Genomic DNA, 24,759 nt, shown 5'->3' with positions numbered 1-24,759 from the left:
GTAGACGATATTACCTTTTTGTACAATAACATATAAGACGACAGTAACAAGTATTAATTTGCTGATAAGATTTTAAAGATTTTTTTCTTTCGATATACAATAAATCCACATTAACAAGCATCAACTTTCTGCTTATATAATGGAATTCAGATAAGAATGAGCTTTTGCTGTTAATATTTCTGATGTGATACACTTCCAGTCAACCTTTCGTCGGACAGGGTTCTTTCTCAGGGGAATGTGGTTTTCTAGTGTTTGGCATTACAATCTATTAAAGTAACTACGGTATTATTATCAACCCGGTAAAGAGTTCTCTCAAAGGGAAGGAAACCCATATCTAAGCTGAATAAAACCGTCTTACCGAAACAAGAATAACACTTCAAAACGTCCCTTAAAGATTAATCAGGTCCTTCTTAACAGATACTCATTTTACTAAGCTCTAATACAAAGACGTAACCTAATACCTGTAAATTCCGTCTGTAATATATTTAATGAAGGGATGACGTGTCTTTACTTCGGAAATTCAGGAAATGTGCTCAGATAATTTTATTCTTAATTTTCAATCACCATTATCACGACTAACATGGTGATTCTTACAGCGATTCTCTCTCTCTTTTTTTAAGCCAGCAACTCTTTGTCCACCAGTTTTCCCTCTTTTCTCTCATCCCTCAACCTCCTTTCCTCCCCCTCTTCCTCTCCAACTCCCCACACCTACTCCCCCCCTCCTCTCCACTACTTCTTTCTCCCCCCACTAACCCACCTACTTCTCTCCCCCTCTCCCCCACCATCTTCTTTCTATACATCCCCTCTCCTGTCTTCTCTCCCACTCGTCCCCTCTCCCTTGCCCCACCAACTTACCTCCTCCCTCCCCCACTACCACCCCCTCCCCCTTCCTTATGTACAACCCATTCCCGTCCCTCCTCTCCTCCCCCCCTCTCTATCCACTCCTCTCTTCCCTCCCCCTCCCCCAGCCCTAAAATAAGCTCCCAGAAGCAGTCGTTAGTACTAAATATATAGATACATTTACAATTCGATTAGATAACCATTTACAGACTAGATGTGTGTGTGTGTGTGTGTGTGTGTGTGTGTGTGTGTGTGTGTGTGTGTGTGTGTGTGTTCGACGAGTACACAAACTATAAGAATGATTATGGTTGTATTAAGGTAATTGGTTTTGTGCTTCAGACATACAGATAAGACAGAAAAAAAGTATATGACAATAATTTGATACAAATATACAGAGAAGATACTGACAAAGAGAGAGAGAGAGAGAGAGAGAGAGAGAGAGAGAGAATTATAAAAGACAGCAGTATTTTTTCTTCATCTATTCGAATAATTATTTCCATATGAATTTTTTCAGTAATTATGGTGTTTTTCTGTCAGTTTCCTGCCAGCTGTCACGCTACTTGGAGTGTAAGGCGGATATAAAAGCCGTTCTTTCTTATAATCGCTTCTCAAACAGGTAGGCAAGATGTTTAGCGTAATTAGTTTGAGCTCATCAAATTCCCTCATTATACGCCATTGGACCTCCATTACCTGTATTGCCTATGTGCTCCTGTGCACTCTCCCTCTCTCCTTGCTTTGCCTGTGATCCCCCCCCCCCCACACCTCTCTGACACACACACACACATACACCTCTCGCTTCATCCGTCACTCTATAATATACACATCCCTACTGCCCTTACTCTTCTTTCTCCCTACACTTCCTATTCTTCCCTCACTTTCTACCTTTCCTTGTCACCTCAACCCTCACCCCCCCCTCTCTCTCTCTCTCTCTCTCTCTCTCTCCCTCTCTCTCTACATATATATATATATATATATATATATATATATATAATAAACCCTTACTCCTTTACGCTCTCTATACCTCATCCTTTCACCCTCACACCCTACATCCCTACCTCTCTCTATTTACACCCCTAACTTTCCCTTACTCTCCCAGCTTTCACCCTGCCTACAACTCTCCTCTCACTCCACCCTCACCCTACAACTCTGGCTCACACTCTCCCCTCTCCCGGTGGACTCTCTTGGGAGGCATTACGTCCCATTTGGCAAATTGAGCGAAGTGGTGTCAAATAAAAACGTCTGGGGGGGTCTGGCGCGGAGGACTTTATTGACAATCGCCTAAACCAGTTCATCTCGGTAATTGAGCCAAATTAATGCCTTTGCAAGTGGGGGCGAGAGGTGTGTGTGTGTGTGTGTGTGTGTGTGTGTGTGTGTGTGTGTGTGTGTGTGTGTGTGTGTGTGTGTGTGTGTGTGTGTGTGTGTTTGCCTGTCTTCCTGTGCTTTATGCCTGAGAGGGATGAGTGGGAGACAAGAATAAAGTGGAGAGGGAAAGAGTGCATGGTTGAGTAGTCTGAAAAGTGACATGATATTTCCGACTGATACTTAATGAACTGAAAGACAAAGATGACAGGTGAGGAGAAAGTGTGAGAAATGAGTGAGAAACTGGAGGTGAAAGAGTGAAAAAGGTGGGATATCTGCAAGGGCGAATAGCAAAACCAAGAGATGAAAGCAAGTGGGAAAGTGAGAGGTAAGTGAGTGTACAGAAGTGCGTGAGATGGGAGAGGGATTGTGTTGGTGAGTGGTGGGATGGAGTGTTTAAAGCAATCTGACTAGTGTGATGGGATTCAAAAGGTATCTGAGAGTAGCTGGCAGGTGAGAATGGAGAGTGTAGGTGATGTGAGGGAAGTGACTGGGCGGTAGTCCCGAAGATGTGAGAGAAAAGGAGGAGGAGGATAGTTGAGAGAAAAGGAGGAGGAGATGAGAGAAAACAGGGTGGAGATGTGAGAGAATAGAGGGAGGAAATGAGTTGTGATGAGAGATTGGACTGATGCTAGAACTGAATGGGGAATTGACAGGTAAGAGGAATGTGTGGGATATGAGAGGGAAGTGAGCGGGCTGACTGGACTATATATATATATATATATATATATATATATATATATATATATATATATATATATATATATATTCGCATATTATGTACAAATATATATTATATGAGTATATACATACATTTATATGCGATTAGATGACTGAGAGAGAGAGAGAGAGAGAGAGAGAGAGAGAGAGAGAGAAGAAGGCTCCGATATACAGAAATGGAAGAACAGAAAAAATATGAACAAGAATTGGCAGAAAGGGGAAGGAGAGAGAAAGAGGTAAAAATGAGAGAGAAGGGAGAGGGAAGAGAGTGTGAGAGTGAGAGAAAGCGACGGAGGGAGAGGAAGAAAGAAGCAGAGAATGGACGAGGATAGCCAGAGGGGATAGAAAGAGGGGAAGGAGAGGAGTGAGGAGGAGAAAGATGACAGGAGAGAAATAGGAGTACAGAAGAGAGAAGAGGCGGACGGGAAAGGAGAAGTGAGGAAGGGAGGAGAGAGGAGGGAAGGAGAGGAGAGGATAGATGGGAATAGCAGGAGATGAAGATGGAGGGAGGAGGGACATGACTGTAAAGGAGAAAGATAAACGCTGGGAGGAGGAGGTAGAAAAGAAGAAAGTGAGAAGAGACAAGAGAAGAGGAAGACAGGAGAGGAAAAGTGAACAAATAAACATAAAACAGGTGAAGGAGGTTGAAAGGAGAGAGAGAGAGAGAGAGAGAGAGAGAGAGAGAGAGAGAGAGAGAGAGAGAGATACACAAACATGTTGGCAAAATTCCACCTACATTCTTGGCAACTCTCCCTCCCTCCTTCAACTCTCTCTCATACAGGGAAAGTGGAGAGGCTGGAAGGAAAGGTGGGGGAGGAAGAAAGAAGATAAAAGGAGGAAGAAACGATGGGAAGGGAAGGAAAGAACAGAGGGAAGGAGGCAGTGTACAGAAAAAGGGAGGGGGGAACTAAAATAAGGAAAGAGAAAATTAAAAGAGAGAGGAGGAGGAGGAGGGGAGGACTGAGAAAGAAGTGAAGATGAAATAATATAGATCGAAAGATAGGTAGGTAGGTAGGTAGAGAGAGAGAGAGAGAGAGAGAGAGGGGGGGGGATGCCTAATCCGCATAACGTGTCACATCCCACACCTGCCAAACAATCACGAAATGAACTAGGTCGATAGGAGAAAAATGGAGAGAAGAGGAGGGGAAAAAAGGTATGATACGAAGAAAGAAGGAGAGAAAATGATACACACACACACACACACACACAATGAAAAAAAGTACGACTAAACAACAGGAAAGAAAATGGGATGACTGGATGATGAGAGGGGGTGCTAAAAAAAAAAAAAATAATAATCCCTGTAAAGTGTCGCATCCCACACCTGGCTAACAATCACAAAATGCACCCGATCGATATCCTGCAATACATCTCACCCTGGGGACTGGCTTGGAGGGGAATTAGGGAGAAGGGAGGTGATGGAGGGAGGGAAGACGGTGATGGAGGGAGGGAGGGAGCGGAAAAATGGAGGGGAAGAAAAGGAAAAATTAAGAGGAAGGGAGGAAAGATGCACAGAACCAGATCAAGAGAGTGATTGAAGGAAAGACTGGAGGGAGGGAGGGAATGAATGACTGAAGGAGAGAAGGAGAGGGAGAGAGTGAAGGAAGCAGGGGAAGGAAGAAGGAAGGAGATGTGTATGCATGGGAAGATTTGTTTTAAAAGACGGAAGGATGGTAAGGAAACTTGGAAAGAATAATGGAAGGAAGGAGCTGGAGGGAAGGGTGGGGAAATGAGAGAGGGAAGGATAAAACTCAAGGAACATACAGGAAAAGAAGGGAAAGAAAGAGTGGAAAATATGAACATGGAGGATGAAAATAAAATGACAGGTAGATTGGAAGGAATGCATGAGAGGCGGGAATAAATATAAGGCTATAGAAATATACATCAAAGAGAAAAGGCAGGGAAGCAAGAGACAAACAGTAGGAATGGCTGGGATGGGGGGAGAGAAGCGAGGGAGGCTGCAAGAGGTAGCGAATGAAGGAAGGAAGCAGTCAGAGAAATACAGAGGGAAACTGACGAAGGAGTGAGTGAACGACAAACAAAAGGATGGGAAAAAAAAGGGGGGGAGGATGGAAGGCAGAAAGCAGGAAGGACAGCTACATGAAAGAAAAAGTCTAAGAAATGACATGAAGGAAGATATAGTGGAAAGAAAGCACATGGGAAAGAAGAAAGTCAAAAGGAGAATATAAAAGAAGGAAGGATGGAAGGAGGTGGGAATGGAAAAAAGAAAGTATGAAGAGGAAGAAACGAATTAGGAAGGAGAGGATAGAAGACACATAGGTAAAGGACGCAAGGTGAAAGAAGAAAAAGAATGGAGAGAGGGAAAGTAATGAAAGAGGGAGAGACAGGTGAGAAGAAAGACAGGAAAAAAAAGGAGGGTAGGGTGACATGAACATACACACACACACACAAACACACACACACACACACACACACGGAGATACTCGCCCTTTCTATGAATAAAAATAACTCTCTCTCTCTCTCTCTCACGCGATTATTCCATCCACCAAACACCAGAACGAGCCGGGGCAGTTGACAAGCGGTGTTTTATGAGGGACCAGTGTGTGTGCATGTGTTTGTTTATTTGGTTACGCCTGGCACTCTGTTTGCCCTAGTGTGCCTAATTTGTTTGTCGCTGTGTGTGTGTGTGTGTGTGTGTGTGTGTGTGTGTGTGTGTGTGATGTAGCTTGAGAGATGGATACAGGTGACAACTAGGGAGAAAGAATGGAAAATGAGAGAGAGAGAGAGAGAGAGAGAGAGAGAGAGAGAGAGAGAGAGAGAGAGAGAGAGAGAGAGAGAGAGAGAGAGAGAGAGAGAGAGAGAGAGAGAGAGAGAGAGAGAGAGAGAGAGAGAAACTAGGGAAGAGAGGGGGAAGCTTAAAACAGAAGGAGGGAAAGAGGAAGAGAAATGAAGGAAGGAAGGAGAGAGGAGGTATAGACACAAAGGAAGCAAGCGAGCGAAGGAAGACTAAAGAAAAAGGAAGAAAAGACTATAGGAAAAGGAAGTAGAAGGCGAAAAGGAAAGGCAAAAAGGAACATTGCAAGAAAAACGATATTAATAAAGCAGTAGTGAGCGAAAATCAAGAAGATAAAGAAAACGGGAAAGGCAGGACAAAAACATGGGTAACTTCTCTATTCTAACGAGTGGACACGCCGTTAATAATAAGACTTAATGAGGGTTATTAGGGCGGTGATAATGAGGTGGGAACGGATTATCTGAGTAGAGGGAGGGCAAAAATGGGGATGAGCGAAGGCGGAAGGGAAAGAATGATGGAGGGGGTGACGATAATAAACAGTGGAGAGGGGTGGGGGGTACTAATTAGGACTACTGCTGGACTTAGAACTGTTCATCAATTTGCAACATAAAAAATCACCATCACCACCACCACCACCACCACCATCGTCATCACCATCATGTGCAGCGAGTATAACAGCTGATATGGACGGGAAGGCCAACTAAACACGTTCCAGTCCTGTTTTGCTGGGTCTTGGGTCATCTGATAGCAGGACCCACGAAAACAACTTAGCCACAGGTGAAGTGACTCGCTCCTTACTCATCCTTCACGCTCAGGGACGGGGGAGGAGGGTCTCAATACATCAACGTGTGTGTACATGGGAGAACGTATATGTAGGAACAGGTTACTGCATGTACTTAAATGTCCACCCCACGGCCGGATCGAACCCAGATTAATACGATCGTCAAAACTGCGACAAATCCGACCACAGCGCCAAACTTTATCATCATCATCATTACATACATCATGATATCATCCTAACACAACACCTCATCCACTCTCTCCCCCCCCCCACACACACACACACCTCACCCTTCCCTGCAACACCCTCAAAAACAATCAACACAATCAAGACAACAGGAGCACATTCAACAACAACAATTCCCCCGCCAATTACAGTGAGAGAGGCAGGCAAAATGAAGTAACTGGCACAGGTGATTATTACACGACAGATCTTACCTGAAAAATGGTGGGGGAGTCAGGGTAATTTGATGGCGTGTGTGTGTGTGTGTGTGTGTGTGTGTGTGTGTGTGTGAGAGAGAGAGAGAGAGAGAGAGAGAGAGAGAGAGAGAGAGAGAGAGAGACCTATAATCAAACCCTCGCTCTCATTGGTTAATCTGGACGCGCTACGGCCTGTGGGGAGGAGGGGGAGGGGGGAGAGGGGAGGGAGAGATTAGAAGGGGGAGGAGAGGGGGAGGCAAAATGGTGTAGGAAAGTTGGTGATGAAGGCGAGATTGACAGCAGTTGTTGGTGACGATGATGATAATGATGATGATAATAATAATGATGATGACGATGATAATGATGATAATAATAATGATGATGACGATGTTCTTTGTTACTGATACCTGTACATTATCATCATCATCATTATCGTGACCTCGTTTCCCACCAACGGAAGGAGTAGCGTAAGGTCCAGAAAATAACGAAAGACAAATGACGAACGTAAGAGAATTATCAGATACATCACTGCGAGAAAAAACATATGACCAACAGACAAACACAAAAACCCAAGAAACAATAACAATGGAAATAAATACAGAAATAATGGACAACGAAAAAAAAATGAAGAAAGAAAACAAAGACAAAGAAACAAAACAATACATACACAAAATAGACCCGTTTACCGTAATATCAAATCTCCAATCAAGGGTGTGTGAGAGAGAGAGAGAGAGAGAGAGAGAGAGAGAGAGAGAATGGAGGGAAGGAAGGAAAAAAGAGGGGAAAAATAAAAGTCCAGGAAGAGAGGGAGGAAACGGAAAGAAGGAAGCATCAAGAGTATAAACGAATGAAAGAAGACATGGAAGAAGTATGGAAAGAAAGGAAGATGGAAGGAAAGAAGAAAAGCGATGGAAAAGAATGGACAGTAGAATGATGGAAAAAAATGAAGGTAGTAGAGGGAAGGAAATGAGCTACTAGAAGAATGTATCGATCAGAGAGAGAGAGAGAGAGAGAGAGAGAGAGAGAGAGAGAGAGAGAGAGAGAGAGAGAGAGAGGCAATGAGGCATGATCGAGTGGCAGGCGGACTCCAGGGAGGGAGGTAGGGAGGATGGCACAGGATGTAGGTACGTAGGGAGGCAGAGAATCAAGGGAGGTAGAAAGGCAGGCAAGGAGGGGGGTAAGACGAGAGGTGGGTGAGGTAGGGAGGTGAAATGATGGAATGGGGTAGGATGGTAGGCAGTTATGTGGACAGGCTGGGGGGTATGTAGACAGGTAGACAAATGGATAGGCACAGAGATGGGTGGGTAGGTAGGTAAGTACACGTAGGTATAAGTAAGGTGGTAGGCAGGTATAGGTAAGTATGGAGGTTGGCAGGCAGACAGGTAGGTAAGTTGGGAGATGGGGAGATTGGTAAATGAGTAGGTAGGCAGTCAGGTCGGTAAGTAGGGAGGTAAGCAGGTAGGCAGGTAAGTAGGAAAGTTATGTAGGTAAGTAGGAAAGATGATGAACGGAGAGAGGCAAGCAGGAAGAGAAGACTGATGGATGCAAGAGGCAGAGGAGAGGTACGAGGGAGGAGGGACGGAGAGAAGAGGGAGAAGGTGGAGGGATGGGGAAAGGAGGGGGGAGGGAGGAAGAGGGATAGGAGAGAGAGGGGAAGGACGAGAGAGAGAGAGGAGAAAGAGAGGAGGGAAGAGTGAGAGAAGAGAGGAAGGAAGAAGCGGGAGAGGGGTAGAGGGGAGGTATAGGGTGAGGGACGCTGGAGGGATAACGTAATCGAGCGGAAGTGAGGCAAGCAGGCACGCAGGGAGGCAGAAGCAGGCAAGACAGCGAGGCAGGGTGAGAAGGGTAAGGCAGAGATGAGGAAGACTGAGGAGGACGGTAAGGAATGAGAGGCAGGGATAAGGCAGGAAAATGGATAAGGCAGTAATGTGTAAGGAATAGATGAGGAAGACTGAGGAGGGTAAGGCAGGAAAGGCAGAAGTGTGGCAGGAAGGGAGGCGGGTGAATCAGGAATAAGTCAGGCAGGAAAGCAGGAAGACAGAAGGGAAATAGGAAGGAGCGAGAGGAAGGACCATGAGGCGGGCAGGGAGAGAAGTAGAGAGACAGTGAGGGAGGCAGGGAAGGTAGGAAGGCGGAGATAAGGCGAGGGGTGGCGGTGTGTGAGGCAGGATTAATGCAGGAAAAAGACCGAGGCAGAAACACAGCATCGGACGAGACAGGAGCCAGTGAGGTAGAGAGGGTAGGCAGGACTGGGGTTAAACAGCAGGGGTGGGAAGGAGGAAGGCACAGAGAGGCAGAGAAAGCCAGGAGCGAGAGAGGCAGGTAGAGAAGAAGGTAAGGCAGGAAAATAGAAACCACATGAGCGAGACAGAACCGAGTGGGCGAGTGAGGCAGGGGAGGGAGTGAGGTGCGGCAGGGGTGGATGATGGCCTAGGCGGAGGCAGGAAGGCACAGACAGGCAGAGAAAGCCAGGAGCGAGAGAGGCAGGTAGAGAAGAAGGTAAGGCAGGAAAATAGAAACCACATGAGCGAGACAGAACCGAGTGGGCGAGTGAGGCAGGGGAGGGAGTGAGGTGCGGCAGGGGTGGATGATGGCCTAGGCGGAGGCAGGAAGGCACAGAGAGGCAGAGAAAGCCAGGAGCGAGAGAGGCAGGTAGAGAAGAAGGTAAGGCAGGAAAATAGAAACCACATGAGCGAGACAGAACCGAGTGGGCGAGTGAGGCAGGGGAGGGAGTGAGGTGCGGCAGGGGTGGATGATGGCCTAGGCGGAGGCAGGGAGGCATAAGAGGCAAGCCAGGAGCGAGATAACGGTGAGGCAGAAAGGGAGGCGGGTGAGGCAGGGGTGAAGGACAGAGTGGGGGTGGGTTAAGGCAGGGCGGAGAGGGGGTGAAGCAGGAAACAGAACCAAAACGAGAGAGAGAGAGAGAGAGAGAGAGAGAGAGAGAAGAATGGCGTCAGGTGAGGCAGGAACTGGGGGTGAGAGGCGGAGGAGACGAGACATAGCCGAGAAAGGGGAGAGGCAGGATTGAGTGAGGCAGAAGCGAGCTAGGCAGGGATGAAGGGTGAGTGGGGTGAAACAGCAGGGCCTACAGGGAGACAGACGACAGGCAGCATCGCGCGGAGCAAAAGAAAGCAAGGCTGAGACAGGGAGGTGAGGCAGAATGGGATAAAGCCTAAAAGAGAGGGAAGTCATGAATGAGGCAGGACTGAGCAAGGCAGGCAGGGAGTGAGGTTAGGCAGGGGTGAAGGATGGCGTGGAGTTAGGCAGGCAGGGAGACGGACAGTAGTGAGACAAGCAAGGAGGTAGGCAGGACTGAGCGAGGCAGAAGCGAGCGAGAGAGGCAGCAGGGTGAGGCACGGGGCTAGGCAGGGGTGAAGGATGGCGTGGGGTGAGGGCTGGCGGGTCCCCGGGGTGCCGTTCAGGGAGGTAATTGGATCCAGTTTGATTTACGTGCGCGAAACACCTGATTTTACTGATGCACCCAACCCAACCATAAACAAATACCACCACCCTTATCAATACCACCTTATACCTTATCTTATTTCTTATCTCTCACCCAAATACCACCATCGCCCTTAACAATACACACTAATACCTTATCTTATCTCTTTCCCAAATACCACCACCACCCTAATCTATATACCCTTATACCTAATCTGTTATCTGCCACTCAACCCAACCATAAACAAACCACCACCACCACCTTTACCAACACACCTTTATACCTTATTTCTCACCTATCACCCCTCACATCACCTCTCCCTTCCACCCCACCTAGCCTCTCATCCCTTATGTATCCCCTCTCTCCTCATATATCTCCTTTCTCCTGTCCTCCCTCCCTCCTCATTTTCGGGCATGGGATAGGAGTCAAGTTTATATACATAGAAATTGGTTTTAAGAGGCAGAGGTTTATATAGACTAGAGATTTAAATAAGGACAAGGGAAGGAAGATAATACAGGACGAAGAAATATAACAGTGCCTCTCTTCCCCTCATACCTCCGCTCCTCCCTTCCCCTCGCATCTCCTCCGCTCCTCCCTTCCCCTCGCATCTCCTCCGCTCCTCCCTTCCCCTCACATCTCCTCCGCTCCTCCCTTCCCCTCACATCTCCTCCGCTCCTCCCTTCCCCTCACATCTCCTCCGCTCCTCCCTTCCCCTCGCATCTCCTCCGCTCCTCCCTTCCCCTCACATGTCCTCCGCTCCTCCCTTCCCCTCACATCTCCTCCGCTCCTCCCTTCCCCTCACATCTCCTCCGCTCCTCCCTTCCCCTCGCATCTCCTCCGCTCCCCACTTCCCCTCACATCTCCTCCGCTCCTCCCTTCCCCTCACATGTCCTCCGCTCCTCCCTTCCCCTCACATCTCCTCCGCTCCTCCCTTCCCCTCACACCTTCTCCCCTCGCTGAAAGGGGTGAGGGGGAAGTGGGTTTTAAGGGGAAGAGGTTTACACAGACTAGGTTTATATACTGAAGCCAGATTTTACTGATTCCAGGGGTAGGGTTAACATCTAGGACAATATCCCTCCTCCCTTGCCTCTTTGCTCCTCTTCCTCTCTCTCCCTTCCCCTCCTCTGAACTCTCTCTCTCTCTCTCTCTCTCTCTCACACACACACACACACACACACATTTATTTACAAGGTCACGGACTCTGGCGTGTGTGTGTTTATGTAAAGATGAGGAAGAGTGGCCGAATAAAAGGAGGTAGGGGACGAAGACGGAAGAGGGGGAAGGGAGGGGGGAGAAAACAAAGGTCGGGAAGGGGGCATTATAAGGAGTGGAAAAAGGTAAACACAGACGTCGTGAAGCGAAAAAGAGTGAGAAGGGGAAGGAGAGGGAATGAAGGAGAGGAAGGGAGGGAGGAGGGAAGACGGGGGAGAAGGAGAAATGAAGAGGGGGAAGAAAGGGGGCGGGAGAGTCTTAAAGGAGAAAAGGAAACAGAGAGGTAGGGGAGTGATCAAACAGGGGGAGGGGAAAGAGGGTCTAGGGATGGCAGAGGGGAGGGGGAGGGGGAACCCAGGGGAGCAGGGTCTCAGGTGTAATGGGGGAAGGGGAAAAGGATAGACGAAGAGGGAGAGGAGTACAGGAGAAAGACAGGGAGGGAGGGAGGGAGAAAGAGAGGAAGGAAGAGAGGAGAAAAGGATGAAGGAAAGAGGGAGGGAGAGAAGAAGCAAACGGGGAGGAAGGAGAAGAGGAGAGAGAAAGATAAGGGAAGGGAAGGAGGGACCAGGGGGAGGGAAGATAAGGATTACAGACGGAAGGAGGAAAAAACAGGAAGTAAGGAGAGTGGGAGACAGAGAGGCGCGGGGCGAGGGGAGTGGAAGGAAGGAAAGGAGGGGAAGAAAACAGGGAGAGGAAGATAAGATGAAGGGGAAGGAGAAAGGGAGAGGGGGAATGATAAGAAAGGAGGGGGAAGGAGAAAGGGGGAGTGATAGGGAGAGGAATAGGAAGGAGAAAGGAAGAGTGAGGAATGACAGGGAGAGGAATGGGAAGGAGAGCAGGGGATGACAGGGAGAAAGGAAAGGAGAGAGGGAAAAGGAGAGAAGGGGAAGGAGGGGGGGGTTACCCAAGGGAGAACGGTGTCTGGAGTAATGTGGTGGGGGTGAGGGCTGGGGGGTGAGGGAGTGGGGGTGTGAGGGTTTAATTTCAATAATAGAGTCTCGTTACGTTATTGCTGGTGTCATGCGTGAAGGAGGGGGGGAGGGGGAGGGAAGAAGCGGGGAGGGAAAGTGTGGGGGAGGGAAAGAAGATGGAGAGATGAAGGAGGAAGTGTAAGACGGCTGGGAGAAAAGGATAGTAAAGTGGAAAGTGGAGATGATGATGATAAGGAAAAAAGGGGAGCAAGGAGGGGGAGAAGAAGGAGGGAGTGAAGAGATGGGGAAGAAAAAAGGAGGGGGGGAGGGAATGGAGAGATAGGGAGAAAAAAAGGAGGGGGAGGGAGCGTGAAAAGATGAATGTGGAAAGAGACTGGAAATTTAAAGTGATGAAATGAAAGATGTAAAAAGGGAGAGGAGGATGAGGGGAACGGAGGCTGGTGAGAGGAAGAAGTGGAGGGATGGAGGAAAGCATAGGTGAGGAGGAGGAGGAGGAGGAGAAGTGTGTGTGTGTGTGTGTGTGTGTGTGTGTGTGTGTGTGTGTGTGTGTGTGTGTGTGTGCGCGTGTGTGTGTGTGTGTGAGAGAGAGAGAGAGAGAGAGAGAGAGAGCGCTAAAGAAGATCCCTAACCTCTTTCAATTCAGCTGAAGATTACGTGTACCGGTAGTCAGTCTGGAGGTTGGATTTGACTAGTAACCAAGGAGACTCATTCTTTCAACATAACTAAGGTGCATCGAAGTTACCCCATACACACACACACACACACACACACACACACACACACACACACACACCTCACAAAGTAATTAACAGCACCTACAGCCATCATTTCCCTGCACTGTTTCAATGATGCTGGATTTTCACAGGCTCATTAGGAAGGCAGTCAGGTAAATTACGATGGAGATTAATCACTGACGAGGACATGGCATCTACGCGCAGGTGAAAACGATCTGATTTTTGTACTTTTTTACTAGTGTCACTCCTCCTCCTCTTCTTCTTCCTCCTCCTCCGCCTCCTTCTCTTCTTCTTCCTCCTCCTCCTTCTCCTCTTCTTCTTCCTCCTCCTCCACCTCCTTCTCCTCTTCTTCCTCCTCCTCCATCTCTTCCTCCACCTCCTTCTCCTCTTCCTCCTCCTCCTTCTCCTCTTCTTCTTCCTCCTCCTCCATCTCCTTCTCTTCCTCTACTTTCTCCTCCTCCTCTATCCCCTCCCTCTCTTCTTCCTCCTCCTCCCACATTATACATACATAGGTACACAAACGACAAAACTAAACATCATATAAAAACAGATAAACGCAACTTTAAAGAAACATAATCAAATCGAAACTAAAAAAAAAAATTAAATATCAAAAGACCGAAAAAAATAAATAAATAAATAAATTAAATATGTAAAAAGGCAATAAATGATAGGCTGAATGTCAGGTATCAGTAACGGCACCAGGGTATTATCAATCATTTCATAACCACGGCACTTCACCACCACTAAACACATATCATCAGGTCCAGATCAATGCAACCACAATTACCATCACTTCATACAACTAAGCGAAAAATCATTACAACTCTACCAGCATCACAGTGAAAAACACACACACACACACACGCTGAAATCGAAACAAACTAAGCACCAAGCAGAAAAAAATGTATAGAACTGAAATAGGAACAAACACCGCACTAAAATCGAAAAAATAAAAACAAAAAAACATTATAAACAATTTCGAGAAGAAAAATCCAATTAGCAGTTAAACGCGACACCACTGGAAAAAAAAAAATCAGACTATGACACAATAACATGACTGAAATCGACACACACACACACACACACACACACACACACACACACACACACACACACAATGTCCTCATCACATTATCAGGCCTTTCACAACAACGCCACTAATCACACCTGAATATAATCATTAGGTGAAGATTAATGGCGCCAGAATTACCACCATACATTAAATTACAAATAAAATAAATAAATAAATAAATGTATATATAATTCTTAAGATTACGAAAAACAAACTCATATACCCTCCACGATCATATTGGAAACGGAAAAATATTAAAGCGATATATACCCGATTCGAAAAAAAAAAAAATAATAATAATAATAATAATTCTGAATGATGACACCGAAATCAAAGAAAATGAATACACACCACCATGAAATCGAAAAAAAAAAAAAAATCACAAAATGAGACTAAGTAAAAATCTCAATGAATTCGAAAAAGAAGCAACATAAAAAATTATAAGGAAAAGACCAATTATTATTCGAAAGTTAACAAAAAAAAAAAAAAAACTAAACTGCAAAAAGACCAAATATACTAAAACTAAAAAAAATGAATTGGAAAAAATACTGAAAAAAACTAAATACACTAAAATTTAAAAAAAAATGAAATGGAAAATATACTAAAATAAAAAAAACTAAACTGGAAAAAACAAATATACTAAAATTCCCCCCCCCCCCCCAAAAAAAATAGATTGAGTCATGGCATGTGCAAATTCTCCCTCATTTCGTAATCGCCACACCTGATCGCCAATAAATACATATAATTAGGCAGAGATACATGTAATTACGCACAGATCAATGGCACGGTAATTATGATCACTGGTTATTAACATGTTCCAATATTTAGCGAGAAAAATATGCTCATCATCATTACTGTAATCATCAAAAAAATTATCAATATTAATCCTCACAAATACTATACATCTGATTACAAATTATCATGACGCCCACTATTTTCACACACACACACACACACACACACACGCCATTAGCTCAGGTGTATTTAATCATGACGCACCTGAGGACCTACTTAATGACGTCCAGGTACATCTATCTATCTCTATCTACCTACTGCCAGACGCCTCAATCCTGTAAAGGGTGGCTACAAACAAATCGCCTCCATGTCGTCCTGTCCAATGCCACTTCACTGCTTTGCTCACAGCTCACACACCCCTCTCTCATACCTCTCCACTCCATCATTAACACTAACAATTTACTAACGTCTCTACTAACACCAGAGTGAGGCGAGCCAAGTGGCAAAGGCTTAGTGATATTTTTGTCGGGTAAAAAAGCTCCGTAACACCTCTTCCTTAACGATCTATTTTCCAAACTACCCATTAACATCCGTCTTTTTGCTCCTTATATATTTAATGTGGACACAGCTTGCATGAATGAAACACAAGAATACGGTAACAAGCAGAATCAGAATTAATCGATAAGGAAGAGGTGTTAATCAGAATAAATCAGTAAGGAAGAGGTGTTAATCAGAATAAATCGGTAAGGACGAGGCGTTAATCAGAATAAATCGGTAAGGATGAGGTGTTAATCAGAATAAATCGGTAGGGAAAGAGGTGTTAATCAGAATAAATTGGTAGGGACGAGGTGTTAGTCTGAATAAATCGGTAAGGACGAGGCGTTAATCTGAATAAACCGGCAGGGAAAAGGTGCTAATCAAAATAAATCGGTAAGGAAGTTCATACAAGAATACCGCATCTGGCGATACTTGCAAAATACCGATAGTTAAAATTAAAGGACAGAGACGAAGGCGTGGGAAATACAGACATCCATGGCTGAAACGTAATAATTTTAGCTTCAGACCGAAAAGAATTGACTATACTCTTTCTACTCTAACCTGGCCAAAAACAGACTTCTCTTCACCTTCAGTACTGAGTTATAGCAAGAGAGAGAGAGAGAGAGAGAGAATCTGGGCCAAATCAAGGTGAAAAAAGCATAACATGTAAACGCTCTATTACAAACACACACAGCAGCAATAACATGATGATCAGCGAGATATATACTCGTAGGAGGGCGAAACCATACACACGTCCTGGCTCCTGGCACTAGCGCATATAGCATACACAAGAATATACTAAGGGGGTTACATCTGACTTTCCCTCCAACCTACACCATCGGGTATACCAACAAGAAGCATACCGATAATACAGGCTGGGTTATATCGCGTGGGTGATATGGACAAAAGCTGAATTTAACAGGCATATTTTAGTTATTTATTTTTTTTTTTTAGCAGACAGACAAGAATTTACGTACCTGTATCTATCTATCTCCCTACCTATTTATCTATTTATCCATCGATTTACGTACGGTATCTATCTTCCTCCCTACCTATTTATCTATTTATCCATCTATCTACCTGTCTATCTGTGTGCCCAGTAATATCATCACACAAATACCTCTAAAATCATCAGGACATAGAGTTGAAAAATAAATATCCTAGTTTCATATCCATCATTTGAGCGGCCTACAGACAATAATCGATAAATACGATATATGTGTATGTGTACCCAGGAGACGGGACGGAAGGGGGGGGACTGTGGTCACGTGGGTCGCTAACCTCATGCAATAGTGATGAGAGGGAGGGATAGGGAGGAGAGGGAGAAAAGAGGGAAAGGGAGGGAAGGGGAGAGGGAGAGGGGAAGGGAAGGGGAAAGGGAGGTATGGGGTACAATCAAACGCATTTTTTCGGGAAGCAGACGACTTTTCCAAGCACTCAACCACCACCCAGTCCAATAAATGTTAACAACTTTCTATGCAAATGAGAAAATGAAAAAAAAAAAAAATGAATGAAACGAACATGTGCAATAAAAAAAAAAAAAAACACCCACAGACAAACAGAAATAAATAAATATAGAAAAGGATGCAAGTGAATGATGATAATAATAATAATAATATGAAGTCAGATATGGCTGTAGAGGTAGGTGGCTGGAAGCGAATCAAGGAATTAATAAGACAAATAAATAAGAATAAATGTCAAAGTGAATGAGGCAATAAAAATAAAATGAGGGAGGAGAAATAGGCACAATGTCAATGAATGCAAAATAATAAATAAAAATAAATAAAATAATGGTGGACGATGAGAAGGAATATAATGAATCAGAATAACTATAAGAAAATGAGTAAATGAATGGGACGGATATAAATGATGGTTGACGAGAATAATAGTAATAATAAAAAATAAACAAACAGAGGGAAATGAGTGAATTCGAGTACATGTAAGTGAATAAAGGAGTGAATAAGCTGGAAAGAAATCGGTGTGTAGGAGAGATTAACAATGATATGAATAACTGAATGACAAGGCTGAAATGAGAAAGAATAATCACCAAAATGAAGAAGATACTGAAAGATAAAACCAGAAAGACGTGAATAATAAAATAATCTGAGAGAATGGAAACAGAAAAATAGAACACTAGAAATAACAGAAAACAGAAAACACGCCAAACTGAGGAACAAAATTAAAGGATGCACAATGAAAAGGGTGAGACGAAGTGAAAAGGGTAATGAAAAAAAAATCGCCAGTATGAGCAAAAAGAAATGAAAGTGAAACGAAATTAAAACCAATGACAAAAAAATGTTGACTTGTGTGGAAATATATAAAGATTTCTAATACACAGGAAAATAATAATAATAATAATAATAATGATGATGACAATAAAAGTAATAATAATAATAAATCGAACTAATACATGATGAAAACTGTATAAATCGCTGAAGTAAATGGAAATTAATAACGAAAACCACCAAAGCAGAAAACAAATACAAATCCGTTAAAAAAATAAAAAAAAAGGCAAAGTCGCTGAAATAAAGGCAAATGAAAAATGTAAGATCCCTGAAGTGAACGGAAATGAACGAATATACTTAGGAGATGAAGAAAAAAAATAAGCAGGATTTTTTTGCGCGCAAGACAAAGCACTTTCCTTTCAGTTTCTTTTCTTGCAGACTTTTTAACTACTAAACACAACGCATTTTCAAAAGGGCATTCTTGTTACCTCCAGACGATTTTACTCGGCTTTGGAGCGGCTTTTCGAACTGGAGGGGTTGGACAAAAGGCCTTCATTAACCCCTTCAAAACTAGGGTTCTTTTTTACGCTGAATAAAATCGTCTGGTAAAAGCATTAAGGAAAAAAATAAAACTAAAAACAAATACATAACTGGAATAAAGAGATGACACTGGATGATCAGCAAGATAATCTAGTGTTTTATTCTGTCTGACACCGGACGATTTTATTCAGCTTAGGGAAACTCTGATCATCAAGGGGTCCACTCAACCCCCTTCACCCCGAACACGTCCTGTTTGTTTATTATGGCGCTCCCCTCACGATCCTACCCAATTATTTTATTGTTATTTTTAAGATGGCAGGTTTAAATATTGCCTTCATTCACCTCTTCATTACCAGGGAACTGTCCTGAGGTACATTCGTCTGGACCTATATGAAAAAGGGCGGGGTGAGGGAAGGGATTATATGAAGGGATTGACTCAACTTATGAAGGACCTTGCTGCTTCGGGGATTTAAAAAGAATCCCCACAAGCGACAAGGTATAAATGGAGATGGAGGTGCTGGGAATGGACGCCCGCATAAGGAGGTGATTATCAGTTCTACAAATGTCCCTCAGCTCTCCGTATGTCTTCCGCAGGGAGGATGCTGGACGGCAGTGGAAAGACGCCTTCAGTCCACACTCAACTGGGTCGCGTCCACACGATCCAGAGGCCACAACAACAACGACAACAACCAAGGGAGATGGTTCCAGATACATTCAATTCCAGTGGTCCTTCTGAAGCTGACTTAAATCATGGCTCGTTAGTGGACGTCACGTGACAACAATGTGAGCAGTACAAGGCGGAAAACTAATACTGTTCTCCCCCCCAAAAAAATAAATAAATGAATGAAAAAATAAAACTGCGATGATGATTGTTATATACCTGCCATCGCCAGACCTACCTCCCGTACAAGAACAACCTGAGAGGCGAATAAAACTGTCCGGAGGAAAACAGAAAACAAATAAAAACGGTGCCCCCTGAGCGAAAGGGTTAAACCAGTGATTTTCGAAAAAAAATTATAATTCTACGGTGTATTACAATATACTAAGCCCCTTGATGTGTGTGTGTGTGTGTGTGTGTGTGTGTGTGTGTGTGTGTGTGTGTGTGTGTGTGTGTGTGTGTGTGTGTATGAGTTCTATCATCTAATGCTTTTATTCTCTCTGTATGCAGAGTCAAATAGCTGACGGCGAAAGGAATCCTTATCAAAAAGGGCTTTAGCCTAGTAATGGTTTAATTTTTTTTTTTTTTACTAACCTGAATGATGCATCGTTTCTTGCGGCGAGCGCGGGGCATCCCCCAGGGCAGGCAGAGTTAGCGTAGGTGTCCTGGGCGAGGCGGGAGGTGGGGTGCCCCGAGACTTGCTGTTGTTGTTATTATTATTATTATTATTGTTGTTGGCTGCGTCTTGAGTGCTGTTAGTGTCTCCGGGTGACCCATGCGGCTCAGCTTTTATCGATGTGTCGTGGGCGTGTGGGTGTGGGTGGGTGTGGGCGGTGGATGATAAGACAAGGCTAGCGGGTCCCTCCCCTCGTGATAAGACAAGGTTAGCAGCCCCATCCCCATGATCTGGGGCTTCTACATCAACGTCCTCATCTTCATCATCCTCATGGGGGGGTTCCTCGTGGGGGCGTGAGGGGGAGGGGGAGCGGGGGGAGGCAGGTGGGTGGGGGAGGGACAAGGGGGGTAAGGGAGGGGGTCGACTCATGAGCAGGGGTAAGGGATAGGGCACAGGGGGGAAGCGGGGTAGGTCAAAGGTCAGGTGGGGTGGAGGGGGGTGGGGCACGGTGACTCTGAGGTCCTGGGGGGCGGGGGGGTCAGGATCGGCGCCCCCCGGAGTGTCAGGGCGTGCTGCGGACTGGGCTAGGTACTGGACACTAAGGGCGCTCTTGCTGGGGTCAAAGGACTTGGACACAAACTCCGTCAGCTTCTCCATGATCAGCGGCGAGGCGGCAATATTATCAGCCTTCCCATAGACGGCGATACTCAGACGGGAATATTCTCTCCAGACACGGTAATATTTTCAGGGGCGAGGCGGCAATATTCTCAGCCTTTTCATAGACGGGGAAAATCTCAGGGATATAATTTCTCCACAAACGGTAATATTCTCAGGGGTATATTCCCTCCATACACGAGAATATTCTCAGGGGTATATTTTTCTTCATTGAAGGGAATATTCTCGCGAGGAAATATTCGTATCTTTTCCAGAGACTGTGCTATGATCCAGGAAATATTCTCAGTTTCTGCACAGATAACAATATCCTCTCAGGGAAATAGTATCAGTCTTTTCGTAGACAGTGAGGGAAAAAATTCTTCCATAAATCTTCTCAATTCTGCCGTAGTCGGTCGTACTCTCAGGGAAATATTCGTTGCTTTTCTACAGACGGTGATATTCCCAGGGGTATATTCTCTGCATAAACGGTGATAATCTCTCTTATTCTCAACTCCTGCACAGACGGCGGGGCCATAAATTCTACCATAAGTATTCTCAACGCCTCCATGCCCAGAGGCCGCCAGCGGGGAATAATCTTACCCTCTCCATGTTTAGAACTGCAATATTCTCAATCTACCCATGCTCAATCATAAAACAACTACCTCTACGTAGTACGATAATAGCGAATTCTTTTCTTGCTAGGCTCTCTATTCAGTTTTATATAACCTGGAATAAATTGGTCTCGTTAATTAGTCTGAGCTCCTTAACTCATTTATTGCTATGTCTTGATTTTACCAGCCTTGCAGCGGCCAAACCACCTTATTCTTAGATCTTCCGGTGAGATGATGTCTTGCTTAGCTTGTTCTTGCTCCCCGCGAAATTGTTTTATTCAGTTCAATTAACCTCGTCAGTATGATGGAGTCCTGTGTATCTTGTCCCTGTTTCCGCCAAATGATGTTACTCTTCCATTCCAAAATCTTCATATATTTTTTTATTGTTTTCTTAATACCGCCAAATCTTGATATCTTTTTATTCTTTTTCTTAATACCGTCAAATCGATCTTTTTTTTTTTTTTTTTCCCTTAATACCGCCAAATCTTGATTTTTTTTTAAATCCTATCTTAATGCCGCCAAATCTTGATATCTTCTTATTCTTATCTTAATATCGCCAAACCATTTTTATTTAGTCCCTTAATCTCTGCAAAGTCATACCTCTAGTCTTGCTAAGGCCAATTTAAGTTACTCAAGACACCTCTTCAATACATTTTTCTTTTACATACTATTCTTGCTACCGCTGAACGATTTTTTTTTTTTTTTATAAACTCCTTCAGTGCGATTGGAGCCTTGTTTATGCCGTCGCAAAAATTATAATTACATTTAGAAAAGTTACTATCGGAGAAGAAAGAAATTTTGGCCTTATCTGGACCCTACTGTGTCTTTTATCCTTCCTTTACCTCCACACGATTTTATTCACCTCAGATCCCCATAGTGAAGGGGTTACATTTATGAGGTTATCTTGGGTCAGAGGGTGATTGGCTGGATACTTAGTTCCTGGTCACTGGGAAAGATACTGTACTGCAAGCTTTTATCTTACAAATCCTCCCGTTTTATCTTCTATGGTAGGGAAGCTGAGAGTTAATGCGATGATAGAAGCTAACGTTTTTTTTTCCCTTTATAGGCGGCGTTCTTCTCTTTCTCAGGGACGTTTTTCCTCCTTAAAATGGGTGTTCTGTTTTCCTTTGTGAGCTATGTATTTCTCCTACGCAAGCTTGTTTTGTGAGCGGTGTTTTCTCCCTTCATAAGCTGTTTTTTTCTTTGTGTGCGGTGTATTTTTTTCTTTGTGAGCTGTGTTTTCTTCCCTCTTGAGCTGTGTATTTTTTCTTCGTAAGCTGTTTTTCTTTGTGAGCGGCGTTTTTTCCTTTGTAACTTGTCAGTGTTTTTTGTTCCCCTTGAGATTCTTTTTTTTCCCGTCTATGAGCGGTGTAGGTAAGATTCCTCAGTGTCTCCAAATACTCTTGTTATCCTCCTAAGCAGTGCACGAGAAACCAGATTGAAAACAACCACACAGGACTGTTTTTAAAGTAAAGAAACTACTGCGTCTGTATCTCAATCATTTTCTTCTTATTGTTTTGTTTTTCTTGTGTCTGCATGTTCTCTAGTTATTCAGCTGTTATTATATTCCAGTTTTACTTTCCTCCGTACAGCACATCAAAGTACATGATGCTACAAAATATCCGTTCTTCTTCCTTTGCCAGCAGCTTGTAGGAACGTCGTCAGTGCCTCCGTCAGCGGCGTTATTATACTCGTCAGCAGGATATTTATTTTTCGTCACCGGCGTTTCTAATTTTGTCAGCTGCGGGATACCTTAGTTAGCGCCTCCTTCAGGTATCAGTGACAAAGAATTCCGTCAGGTTTTTCACTCTCCTAAGACAATAATAATTTCCTTGCAACTTCCGAACTTCTGATTTTATTTCAACTCCCTCCACAGCATTTTATTTGGCTCTGAAAACCCTGTGCAGCGGCGGATGTGTTAATGACTATCTAGCTTAATTTTGTCAGCACCTTTGTCAGCTTCTCTCACGTCAGCGGCGAGATACAGACGTTCGCTTCAGCACGTGGTGTATCAAGAACCGCGTCAGCACCTTCGCCAAGTCAGCAGCGGCGAAAAAGGGGTTCCGTCAGCTGTTCCGGTCTGCTTCGTCAGCCTCTTAATCGAGTTTCTTGCATCAGCGGCGTTGTAACTGAAATCCTAAGCGGTAGACAGCACTTCGTCAGCTACACCTTCAGCGCTCTCTGGTCAGGAGCTTCGTCAATCTCTCAGGATACACGAGATATAAATAATCACGTCAGCACTTCCTACATATACAGACGGTCGTCAGCTTCGCCAGTAGCGGCAAAACAGGAGTCGTTCCGTCAGGTTTTCTTAGAGCGAGCGGCGATCATGAACTTCGTCAGCCTCTCCGTCAGTCCTATTACATCTTAGGGTCAGAAGCGAGACGACTGGAGTTCCGTCAGTTTTTCCTATCTGTCATCTCTCAGGGTCAGACGCGACAAGGCAGGAGTTGCGTCAGGCGAGCGGCGATGGTGGTGGTGAACTTCGTCAGCCTCTCCGTCGTTAGGTGGTGAGGTCAGCAGCGGGTCGGCATCACTCAACAAGTGCCTGACACACACTCCCTCACTCACACACAACCCCCGCCACCGCACGCCGCACGCACACGCACGCTAATGCCATAACTCAACTAATGTGAGTGTATTTAAGCCAAAAACACATGAATTGGATCACTTGTCGGTCAGGATTGGCACTCAACCCATCTTCCACCAATCAGGGCCCGCCTCCATCACGGCTACAAAATGGTGGGCGGGGACTGGAACCTCTGCCCCATCACCAGCTACCACACACCGCAACCCCATCGTTATCCATTATTTTCACCCATTGCAGCCCATTTCCCGTTCTTCCCAGTAACACACCGACACCCCCACTATGCTCCTGTTCTATCCCCACCCTTAAATGGGGATAGGAGGCCGGGAAAGTGGGGAAATAATGGAAAACTCAAAGATGGGGAGGAAGCTGGAAACTAGACTGGCACAAAATGGTGGGAGGAGCCAAGAGGGGATTGTGGGCGGAGGGAAGGTGTGCGCGCATTCTCCTCCCTCCCTCCCCCTTGACCTTCCTCCTCACCCATCCCTCCCTCCCTCCCAACCTTCCTCCTCCTCTCTCCAGCCTTCTTCCTCCCCTCCCCTCTCCCTTTCTCGCGAGGTAAAAGTGGCGAGGAAGCTAAACCGGTTGTAAGGGATAGAGTGGAGGGAGAGAGAGAAAGAGGCAGAGGAGAAAGAGGGCGAGGGATGGAAGAAAAGTAGAAAACACACCTGAGGCAAAGTAAAGAGAGATGTAAATGAATTAAAAGAGACAAGAAAGAGAAATAAAGTGGCGACACAGGCACCTCCACAGATCCAACTTAACCTTCTCCACGATTACGTCATGTCCACTTTCCTTATCCCATGATTATTTTCCACAGCTGATAGATATTCGAAATGGAGAGTAGATATGTGCCATCTTTCATTACTTCCTTCAATAAAAATCTTAATCGAGCTGAATAAAATCGTCTGGCGGTCTTGAAATGTCACAATTATCACAAAAATCCATCCTAACAGAAAGGAAGTCAGGATAAAAGCACAAAGAGAGATGATATATAAGGCAAACTCAAAGAAAAGAAAGCGATATTACTGTATTATCCTGTCACATCAAAATGATTAAATTATAGGCAAACCAAAAATACCGGATAATTGACTAAGAATCAGCTATTTGCCTCCAAATGACGTCAAACATATATATATATATATATATATATATATATATATATATATATATATATATATAGAGAGAGAGAGAGAGAGAGAGAGAGAGAGAGAGAGAGAGAGAGAGAGAGAACACAGGCCGCAAAGATCATTAATCATGAAAGCAGAACTAAATGTAATTCAATCATTAACAATATCTTTTGCTCATACATTTTTTTTCTTTTAAGCAAAGATGA

General features: G+C 44.6%; 1 protein-coding gene across 1 annotated transcript in view; it reads right to left on the bottom strand.

Moving 5' to 3' along the window:
- The window catches only part of LOC145416731 (uncharacterized), a 57,115-nt gene extending 36,884 nt beyond the window's left edge, over positions 1 to 20,231 (bottom strand). Inside the window, exon 1 of the mRNA XM_080285659.1 lies at positions 19,553 to 20,231. Within this exon, the coding sequence (XP_080141785.1) occupies positions 19,553 to 20,231 (679 nt within the window). The remainder of the gene's footprint in view (positions 1 to 19,552) is intronic.
- Positions 20,232 to 24,759: the final 4,528 nt, after the last annotated feature.

This window comes from Coenobita brevimanus, chromosome 107 (genome assembly GCF_032717465.1).
Source record: "Coenobita brevimanus isolate Jiangsu-jjx chromosome 107, ASM3271746v2, whole genome shotgun sequence".
In the NCBI taxonomy this organism is placed as follows: domain Eukaryota; kingdom Metazoa; phylum Arthropoda; class Malacostraca; order Decapoda; family Coenobitidae; genus Coenobita; species Coenobita brevimanus.
This window is presented reverse-complemented; position numbering and strand designations above follow the sequence as displayed.